Raw genomic sequence first — 10,622 nt, 5'->3', positions numbered from 1 at the left:
ATAAAATTGAACACTGGTAGTGCCTGTGAGCTATATATATATGTATATGTATATGTATATGCATATATTTATCCCTATATATATGTATGAGTATGTATATGTATATATATTATACATATATATGTATTTATTTATGCATACAGGTCAGAAATGCAAGGGGTGTAAGCAGATTCACCAGAGACAGAATGGAGAGAAGAACAGGTAGATCTACTGAAATACACTGCTGAGGGAAACATCAGGCAGATCAGGAGAGGTCTGCCATGCCCTGAGGGTCACCTCCCTGGCCGGGATCAAACTGGCACTGCAGTGGTTGTGGAGAGCTCCATAGTGCTGCGCTTTAGCCCATTGTACCACCAGGGAGGGCCCACCCACCCCATATATTTTTTTAAAAAGGAGGGTTCATTTTTTCTTAATCTTCTATAATGACCCTGTTGATCCTCAAAGCACAAGAGTGTTTAGCCTGTGGATTCCTTATTACAAAATGACCTTGGTGCATGTCCACTATGAACCAAGTAACAGACAAGTGAACAAATAAGCTCATTTGCATTTGGACAGACTTAAGCTGCATAAGTTCATAATTACTCTCCTGTGCTAGTGTCAGCATGGGTTTGAGTCTCAGTTCTACCTCTTACCAGTTGTAATAATTTCTGAAGCTTCTTGCTTTACTCATTTCTGAGCTGCTGAAAGATGGCAACAGATTTGCCTATGGCCCGAGAGACAGAGCCTGTGCTGTGGACATGTAGCCTGTGTGGTTCATAAGGGCCCTGTCCTTTTAGAAGGGTCCTTGACTTAGTTTAATGTTTTGCCATCTTTGAATTCTTAGTGCTTTCTGAGCAGGGTGGCCTACATTTTCATTGAGTGCTGGTATCTACAATTAAAGCCCATCATGTTCAGGGGCTTTAGAGCTTTAAGTGAAATTCTATGTGACTGCTTAGCTTAGGGCCTGGATTATAAGAAGTGCTCAGTGAATGTTAAGGAGAGAGAGGGAGCTCAGGAAGGAGGAGAGGGACCCAGCACTGCCACCTGTTACCTGTTGACTCAAAGGGAGCAATGTTTCCAGCTACCTCGGGGGAAAAGACCTATGGGTCTGGAAGGGGAGAGGGTGAGAGGCGAGGCCTGGTCTAGGGACAGTGGAGAGCAATGGCAGAATGCTCCTGGACTCCAGCAAGAAAAGTCCCAGTCTGGGGCAGAGGCCCTGCCTTCCACCTCCATGTATGTCACATACATTCTGGGGGACAAACCATTGGGCACCAGTTTTCAGTGTTCATGGTGAAGGTTAATTCTCCAGCCACAACAGATTCTTTTGTATTGGATGGGTATTGTGCTATTGTCTCCCCTCTGTGAGTGACCAGGAGCAAGTCTTAAGTAGGCTCTGGAAGCAGAGCACCTGCTTGGGAGACCCCTTCCTAGGTCCTAATCTGCAAGCAACACCATTTCTGGCTCTTTCTCTCAGGGCTTAATTTCAGGACTGCAGCTGCTATCACCGTAGTCTAAATGATCACCTGTTCTGTTCTTTCTCAATATTTTTTTTTTTGCATAGTAAGCCTATCATTTAGGGGAATTGCAAACAGAATTTTTAAGGCAGCAGTGTTGGGAAAAGGAAAGACTGAGGAGAAGGATTCCAAGGAGACTTCATTCCACCTCAGAAATTTTCCCAGGAGGGTCCTGGTTTCAGAGGGTAATGCAGAGCTCAAGTTTCCTCCAAATGAAGGTAGTGAGAGCTCTAAAACTCAGGCTTTCTTGTGTGCTGTAGCCTGAACTGTAGTGCGTGTGGCCCTTGCTTTCCCTAGAAGTAGATCCGGAGAGCCACAAGGAGCCAGAGAATCAGGACAGGGCCAGAGCAATGGCTCCTGTGGGTGGGTGCAAAGTGCAGCACTATGAAGCTACTGCAGCCACTGCAGCATGAGTTTGATTCCCAGCCAGGGAGGAGATCCTCAAGGCGAGGCAGACCTCTCCTGAGGAGACTGCTGCTCCCCTCAGCAGTATATTTTAGTACATCTGCCTGTTCTACCCCCCACTCTGTCTCTGGTGAATCCTCTCATTGCCCCCCTTGTCCCCCACCCCGAACCTTTAGTCTCTAAGAATGGTTGTGATGCTGAAAACCTACATAAAGGGATTTTGAAATGGATCCTCTGGAAAAGCAAAGCAGACGAGTGCTGGATCATACCCATGCCTGTGTCCAGCAGCACAAAGGAAAAGGGTAGCTTGGGATGCCGGTTTGGACTTACATGATGGGAGACAATGGCACCACCTCCCAAGCCTGTTTCCTCAGGAACTGAAGGAGTCTAGTGCTCTCTATCTCATAACATGATTGTAGAGAACGAGTAGGCTAATACCAGGGAATGTGGAGTGATGTGGAATGAATGAACATTAGCTAGTGATCTGGCTCCTTGGGAGCCCAAAAGCAGCAGCCTTCCCCCTAAATCTCCAGAGGTTGCCTGTTTTGTCTGGGTGGTAAGAAGAAGTTTCTCCTTTAGGCAGGAAAGGGTTAAAGGCTGAGCCTAGGACTTCTGCCCCAGCCACTGCCCCCCACCCCTACCCTTGGACTTGTACCCCAGAATTGATTGACTTGCTCATGGCCCTTCCTGGAAGTCAGGCCAGATGCAGGGTTTCCTGAGGAAGAAGCCCATCCTTCAGGCCACCACCTTGTTGAAGGTGTCACCACTTGCTGCCCATCCTGAGATAGCACATGCAGAAATACGATATCACCTTAACAAACCACACTCACCACACACCTTTCCACCTGCCATCCCCACAGCAGGCATTCAGAGCAAGCACACATCAACACTCACCAGGAAACAAAGTGTGCACTTACACCTCACCTGGGCACACATAAACACTGCACACAGAAAGGCCAAGCATACCCTGAGGTTTGACATACCCTGAGGTTAACAGTCCAGAGAGAGGAGCCATATGATAATGATCCTTTTTATCAAGTGCTGTGCTGTTACTGTCAGGTATTGTTTTAAGCTTTTCCCCCAAGAATAGTTTTATTCTTAAACAGAGGTAGTTACCACTCCCCTCCCCACCCCCATTTTCCAACCGGGAGCTAAAATAAGATGACCCTGGGCTTCTAGAGGGTCCTGCTGAGGACATGCCCAGATGCCATCTGACTCCTCAAGCTCATTTATTTCCATAGACACGTTCACGCTATTCTCCCCACCCCGAAGTTGTCCACTCGCTGAGGAGCGCCTTTAGCGTTTCTAAAGTCGCCAAAATGGACCCTTCCTGGTGTCTTAAGGAGTTAAAGCTCAGCACTACAAGATACCCATATCCACTACAGCACCAGTTAGATTCCGGCCTGGGAGTTGACCCACATGGCGCAGCACAATTCTCCTGTCTCGCCTGCTGCTCCCCTCAGCAATGTACTTCGTCAATCTGCCTGTTCTGCTCCCCACTCTGTCTCTGTTGAATCCTCTCACCGCCCCTGAATCTCTGGCCTGTGCCCCAGTTCTGTATTCGTAAAGAAACAAATCTTAAAAAAAAAATAAAAAGCCAGAAATGGCCTGTTGTGTGAACGGTCAGTAAGCTGTAAGAAAGAACCAGATCGGCTAGAAGAGTAGACATTCCAGAAGTGGCTGCGCTGGTGGAAGCCTTGCTAACCAGTCTGATGGGACCCCCGCGGGAAACTCTGGGCACCACGTCGAGCCGCGCAGGGACGTGCTGCTGCGGTGCCCAGCGCAGGGGCCGCCGTAGAGAATTGATTTAGTGCACTGAGAACCTAACCTCAGTCCTCGGCGAAGACGCTCCCTGAGTGGGCGGCCGCGTCCACTTCCCGGCGCGTAGCCCAGAACCTGCGATCAGGCAGCTTTAGGTTTTAGCAGAAGGACTGCCGCGCCCGACAGCGCCCAGAGGCCGACCAGCCGCTGAGAATTGGTTCGGGATCTGGGATTCCGGGACACATTTCATCTCCAGGAGCTCCCCGCGCCCCACTCAGGCACGCACCCACTCCTTGGTATACCTTTTAATGGGAAAACAACGGTCACCAGGGTCGGATAAATGTTATTTATAATTTATGGGGCAGGCTTTGAAATCTTTAAAACAAAACTCACAGCGGTTTCTTTGTAAGAAAAAAATTCTGCTCAGAAGTCGCGGGTTTTCTAAGGACTGGTAAACGGCTGCCGAGATAGTCACTACCCCGAGGACCACATTTGTTTCTGATTATTTGTGTGGTAGTTGGTTTGGGCAACGAAACGTAAGTTTATAAAAAATCGTTTATTCTGGAAGTGGGATATACATTCGCACCGGAAATGTTCCTAGAAGGAGCTGTGCTGTTCAGGTGGGGAAAGGCTAGGTCGACTCAGTGTCAAATCTCCCCTTCCCCCCAAGCAAGTCAGGGCTAGAGTCAGGATCCAGCAAGAGTATTCGGGGTACGCGTTCTGGCAACACCCACCTAAAGCGCCAATGTGGAGAAGTTTTACACCAGTGGGTGACTGTGAAAGTCCAGATAGCGTCTCCAAACTTCGGAGGTCGTTCTCTACCTTCTCTAGTTTGGGCCCTGATAACAAAGGCCCACGAGAAGTGATAGTCTTGTTCCAACGGACCCTCTTAGTCCCAGCTCTCTCGTCCCAAGAGAGTGGATTACAATAATATATGAGACATATATATATATGTACGTGACGGGAGGTGTTTTTTTTTTTTCCGTAAAGGGAGTTTTTTTTAAAAAAAGGTCCTTCTGCACTCCCCAGGTATCCATCACCCTGCCTGGGAGCGTCTGCGGAGACGCCCGAGTCCTGGAGGAAGCTCAGAGCAGCGTTAGCTGCGGAGCCAACTCAGCGGTGACGCAAGGTCCAGCCGGGATAGCCGGATCCCAAGCCCAAGAGAGGATCCTCGTAGATTTCGGGGAGGGGGGCTCTGCTCCATTGTTCATGCCGGACCAATCAGGGTTTGCCCACTTCTTTCCAGCCAATCCTCTGTCACTCCTGCCTTTCACCACCCCACCCCGCCCAGCAGCCCCCAAGTCCCCTCAGCTCCCCCGGCACCTCCCGCAGTTCTGGGTAAGCTTAGTGACGCCACAGGTCCCGCCCCCAGCCCCGGCCCCGGCTAGTGCGTGCTGACGTCATGCTGCGTGCGGGCCGGTGCGGAATCGCTCCTTCAACTCCGCGGGGCAGGAGTTAGTTAGCAAAGAGCAGAGGCTGGACGTACGACCCTGGTCTTCTGCCCTTGGCCGCACACTTTGCTCACATCTGTTTTCTGCATGGTGGATATTATTTTTCATTATCCTTTTCTGGGTGCTATGGGGGATCATTCCAAGAGTAAGTTCTTTCTCCGTCTTGGTGGGTGTGCTTGTGTGCTTAATATGCATTATTTTTAATGCAGATGAATGTTGAGTGTATTCTACAAGTGGCTTCTATTTGACAGGACACTGGGAAAACAACAACAGAACGAATGCATTTCTCCTGCAGGATCTCTTATTCTCCAAAATCCTGTGTTGTATTAATTTATAACTAAACATCATTTGTCAAGCTTGCTAGCTGTGAAATGTGCTTCGGTGTTTCTCTGAGGCAATTAGATTTGATTTAAGGATGTGTTTTTTTTTTTTTTTTTGCTTGCTTATGTACCTTTCGATCTTTCAAATAAGGAAGATTTTTCTATCTTGACCTGGGATATTTAAACTAAGAAATGACAGTGAGGCTGAACGGAGACGTTGCAAGCTGATGTGTCTGTGTTGGGATGGGAGGCTGCCGCTGTGAGTGTGCGGATAAAAATGCCGGTACATCACGGTTCAGGACTGGTGCGGTGGCGTCCGCAGTGCTTAAATGTCTGTTTGCCGTTTCCTACATGTTGGCTTTTTGGTTACACAATGTGTACATAAAATGACTGCATCCAAGTGGATGTAATAGCAGGGAAAAATGGGGTGGGGTGGGGTGGGCAAAAAGCCTTAACAAACGCAGATTTTATGTCTTCTTTTCCAATTATGTGGACCTTTAGAAAGTCTGCTTCCTTTTCCTTGTGGTTGCAATTCTTGAAAGAGCTGTAAGGTGGCGGGTTCGGTTGGGGCTGGAGTGGCCGAGTCCACCCGGGGTCGGGGTAGCCAGGCCTGACGCGAACCCCGCGCCCTTCCCCGGCAGAGAAGCCCGGGACCGCCATGTGCGTGGGCTGCGGGAGTCAGATCCACGACCAGTTTATCCTGAGGGTGTCCCCCGACCTGGAGTGGCACGCCGCCTGCCTCAAGTGCGCAGAATGTAGCCAGTTCCTGGACGAGACTTGCACGTGCTTCGTGAGAGACGGGAAGACCTACTGCAAGCGGGACTACGTCAGGTGAGGCTCCGCTCCTGCCCGAGGAACCCGGGCCGGGGGAAGGTGGGCCGTCCTGGACCCAGGTTATGAGAGATGGCCGCTCCCCTCCGGAATAAGGGCGGCCCGCGCCTCCCGGTCGGGGACCCCCACCCCCAGCCCGTGTCTTTGCAGAGGTGGGGGTCGGCCCCGGGCGCGCACACCCGGAGGGGTACAGCCGGCCGCGGAGGCGAGACTCGCCGGTGGTCCCGCTGACGCCGCCGCGCCTCGGGCCCGCAGGCTGTTTGGCATCAAGTGCGCCAAGTGCCAGGTGGGCTTCAGCAGCAGCGACCTGGTGATGCGGGCGCGGGACAGCGTGTACCACATCGAGTGTTTCCGCTGCTCGGTGTGCAGCCGCCAGCTGCTGCCGGGCGATGAATTCTCGCTGCGGGAGCACGAGCTGCTCTGCCGAGCCGACCACGGCCTTCTGCTGGAGCGCGCCGCCGCCGGCAGCCCGCGTAGCCCCGGCCCGCTGTCCGGCGCCCGCGGCCTGCATCTGTCAGGTAAGCCTGCGTCCGCCGGACCCCGCGCCGCGTCAGTGCGCGTGCAGGGCAGTGCCAGTGTGCAGACCAGAAGTTGTCACTCATGAGCGTTTCTGTGAGCCGGGGGCTTACGCTTTTCCGTGTGAGAGTGGGAACAGTGGGGGCACGGTCCTGTGTCCCTGCTTACCGGGCAAGCATTGCGTGTAGTCAGCGAGGCCGGCCTGTGTGTGCTCCTGGAGTCAGAGCATTGTGGAAATTTGTGTTCTTCAAGGCCAGGAAGGTGTGGGGCAGGGCGCTGAGAGCAAGGGCAAGTGACAGCAGGGAATCTGAACTAGTGCCTGTCTGGGGTTTGAACTGGGAATTTCAAATGTAATTGCCAGTGTGGAAAGCTAGGTTTGCCTGGGGACGTGTGTGTAAGAATTACAGCTCCCACTCTACAGCTGGGTCTGGGAGCTGCCAGCTAGGAGCCTGAAGGTAAAGATGGCCCTGAAGGCGCCTCCCCAACAAAGAGTGGTGTCTGTGGTTGTGTTTTGAGGCTCAGTTCATTGAACAACTTTGGCAAGTGCTTAGGAATGGAGAGGGAGTGGAGGCAGAGTGGACTGGGAAATCACAGAAGACACTTGGGGGATGTTCTGAATCCTAATCAGGAGCCACCCAAAGATGGGGTCCTAGTGTCTGGTGGGAAGAGGTAAGGATGGTCCCCTGCTGGGCAGGTAGGTATAGACAGAAAGCACCCAACTCATCATCTTCAGACCAGACTGAGCCTAGGGTGCTGGGTGGTCTTATATTGCTCCTTTTCTTGGTAACCCCCCCCCTTCTCTCCCATATAGAATGAGGAAATTGGGCTGAATGAGCTATTTGTAAATATTTATCCAGGCCTAGAGATGCCTGGAGGGGGATATAAATTGAAACAGTGCGGCCTAAGTCCTGGGCCTGTAGACACGATTCTGCTGGGGTGTGAAACGGAAGGAAGCTGGTGTTGAGTGCACTCTGGTCTGGCACGAGGAGGGGCTCTCTTTTGTTTGTTGCGGGGTTGTGGCCAGCAGGAACCAAGTCCTGTTTCTCCCGGGTTGAGAGAACCGGAGGACAACCGAAGGGAGTGGGAACCTTGCGCACCCGCCCGGAATCTAACGCCTGAGGGAGGCCACCTGGGGGGCCAAGCCCCAGGTCTGGAGGGAAGGAGCTGATTCCAGCCCTGGAGGCCCCTGAGCGCCCGGGACGGGCTCTTCGCACCCGGGGCCTGGTGCTGAACTAGCGGCCTCTGAACTAGAGGGGAAAGAGCCCTCGCTCTTCCCGGAGACTAGCCCCCCGACCCCCGGGTAGCGCTGCTACGGTCCGCGTCTGTCCCCATCCCCCTCCCAAGTCTAGGGCGCGCCTCCTTCCTCTTCCTCTGAAACTCCGAGTTCTTCCGGAGGGTTTCGCTGGTCCCGCAGGCCGGAGGCTGACTCCGAAGTTCGGGTGAATGGGGGGGCACAACCCGGAGCGACCCCCCTGCTTCACGGGCCTAACGCAGAGCTCCCACGCTCTTTTGGCGTTCCGGGACATCACTGTGGGCAGCCGGGTGGGGAACTAGGGAAGGGGCGCACACGCACTACTCGGGCTAAGGCGAACGGCTGGGAAGAGAGGGGAACAAGAAAACGAAATCAACAGAATAGAGAGGAACGAGACCGCGGGGCGCTCCCGCTGGGGTGTGTGGGCGGCGGCGGGGCGACTCCGAGTTCACCGCTCTCCTGGCGTCTTCTCAGACCCAGGGTCGGGTCGGCAGCCATCGCTGCGCCCGCACGTGCACAAGCAGACGGAGAAGACGACCCGCGTGCGGACCGTGCTCAACGAGAAGCAGCTGCACACTCTGCGGACGTGCTACGCGGCCAACCCGCGGCCCGACGCACTCATGAAGGAGCAGCTGGTGGAGATGACGGGCCTGAGCCCACGGGTCATCCGCGTCTGGTTCCAGAACAAGCGCTGCAAGGACAAGAAGAAATCCATCCTCATGAAACAGTTGCAGCAGCAGCAGCACAGCGATAAGACGGTGAGCGACTGTGTGCAGGAGGAACCGCGGGGGGCAGGGTGGGGGGTGGGGAGAGGCGGTTGGGTTCTCGCGGCGAACTCCGAGTGCTCTTTCCTGGGAGAACCCTGGGAAGATCTAAGGGGAACTGGATTACCCCCAAGAGCGCCTGGAGGTGTCTTTATAGCAAGACCTTGAAGGTTTAAAACTCATTTTTGTATTTGAGATCGGGTCTTCTAGGCCCAGCATCAGCCCTCAACTGGGAGACCGGGGTGCCACGGGGACCCTCAGGCGCAGGGTTGTGTCCCACCTGGCAGGGCTCGTTTTCCTTGCCCGGGATGGGGAGTGCAAGTCTCATATTCCCTTGTCTCCTTGGCTTCCAGCACCGAGGCTGGCCTGCGGGTATTGGGGTTCTAGGGTGTTTCACTGGGTAAATGTCATTCTCACGGGTGTGGTCAGGGTGTGACTCCCGTCCACACTGGACCGTCGCCGGCCCAAATCGCACTATCGAACCTGGGACCCCAGGGTTCGGTCAGCGGTGGCAGGAAACTGCAGACCTAAATGGAGTGCCCCTCGCCCCACTTCTTCTTGCCTCGCAGAGCCTGCAGGGACTGACCGGAACGCCCTTGGTGGCTGGCAGCCCGATCCGCCACGAGAGCGCCGTGCAGGGCAGCGCAGTGGAGGTGCAGACCTACCAGCCGCCGTGGAAGGCGCTCAGCGAGTTCGCTCTCCAGAGTGACCTGGACCAACCCGCCTTCCAGCAGCTGGTGAGGCGCCGCCCTTCCCGCCCGGCCTTGGGGCTCCGGGTGTTCAGCAGTTGAGCCCAGTGGGAAGCGGTTTGTTCCCAGGGGACGAGGAGTGGGGTTGCTTTGGTGGGAACGAGGAGCAGGGGTGGCTTGCCAGTCACACTGCGTCCCATAGTCGTCTCACCTCGGACTCCCTGGATTAAACATGGCGGGAGAGGTGCAGGGATGAGCCCTCGTCCCGAGTGTCAGCTGGGCGCGGGGGCCACCGGGCCTGCTTCTCCGGAGGCCTTGCTCCCGCCTGCTTCTCCGGAGGCCTTGCTCCCGCCGTCGGTTCGGCCCCAGGGCACCCTGACCGCGCGTCCTCCGGGTCTCTGCCGCCCCAGGTCTCCTTCTCCGAGTCCGGCTCTCTCGGCAATTCCTCCGGCAGCGACGTGACCTCCCTGTCCTCCCAGCTCCCGGACACTCCCAACAGCATGGTGCCGAGTCCCGTGGAAACGTGAGGGGGCCTCCCCGCCAGTCCGAGGACCTCGCATGCTCCCTGCATGAGACGCACCCACGCTCAGGCCATTCCAGCTCCGAAAACTCTCGTCTTTGTAATTCTCATTGCTGTTATTTAAAGAGCGAGGACCGAGAGGCGGCCACACAAGGCGCGCGCCGGGCGCAACCTGCTTCCACCACGCCGGACGCCCCGTCCGGGGACCTTTATTTTTTCAAAATCAGAAATTGGGGTTTCCTAGCGTTAACTCTGCTCCCCTTTCCCTGGAGATCGCCCCCAGCGCGCCGGCGACCCAAGCACGTTCTCGGGTGGGCGCCGAGTCGGCAAGCCCCTCAGGACTGCTCCGCCCGGACCCGCCCTCCCGTAGAGTGGCCGGCGCGACCCGAAGGAGCAGTCGCTCGGCCCCGCAAAGCGCATGATTGCCGGACAAAAGTAGAAAAAAGACTTTGCTTGAAAATGTTTTAAATTATCATTCGACGGAGGACAGAGTGTGTGAGACTTTGCCGACCAAACAAACGTAAGTTATTGTTATTTATTGTGAGAACAGCCAGTTGATAGCGGGACGAATATTTTGCTCTTAATAAAATAATAATAAAAAACCCAACCCGATGCCCGCG

The 10,622-nt window shown here is 54.5% G+C and overlaps 1 protein-coding gene across 1 annotated transcript; it reads left to right on the top strand.

Moving 5' to 3' along the window:
- The first annotated feature begins 5,053 nt into the window (after window positions 1-5,053).
- On the top strand, window positions 5,054-10,608 carry ISL2 (ISL LIM homeobox 2). The gene is made up of 6 exons (XM_004688006.2): window positions 5,054-5,255; window positions 6,072-6,261; window positions 6,517-6,779; window positions 8,504-8,787; window positions 9,363-9,530; window positions 9,893-10,608. The coding sequence occupies exons 1-6, from the start codon at window positions 5,198-5,200 to the stop codon at window positions 10,007-10,009; spliced, it is 1,080 nt and encodes a 359-aa protein (XP_004688063.1). The 5' UTR covers window positions 5,054-5,197; the 3' UTR covers window positions 10,010-10,608.
- The last annotated feature ends 14 nt before the right edge of the window (window positions 10,609-10,622 follow it).

The sequence above is a fragment of the Condylura cristata genome, unplaced genomic scaffold (assembly GCF_000260355.1).
Source record: "Condylura cristata isolate star-nosed mole 26May11 unplaced genomic scaffold, ConCri1.0 scaffold00023, whole genome shotgun sequence".
Lineage (NCBI taxonomy): Eukaryota > Metazoa > Chordata > Mammalia > Eulipotyphla > Talpidae > Condylura > Condylura cristata.
Note: the sequence above shows the minus strand (reverse complement) of the source record. Positions and strands in the feature narration are given on the sequence as shown.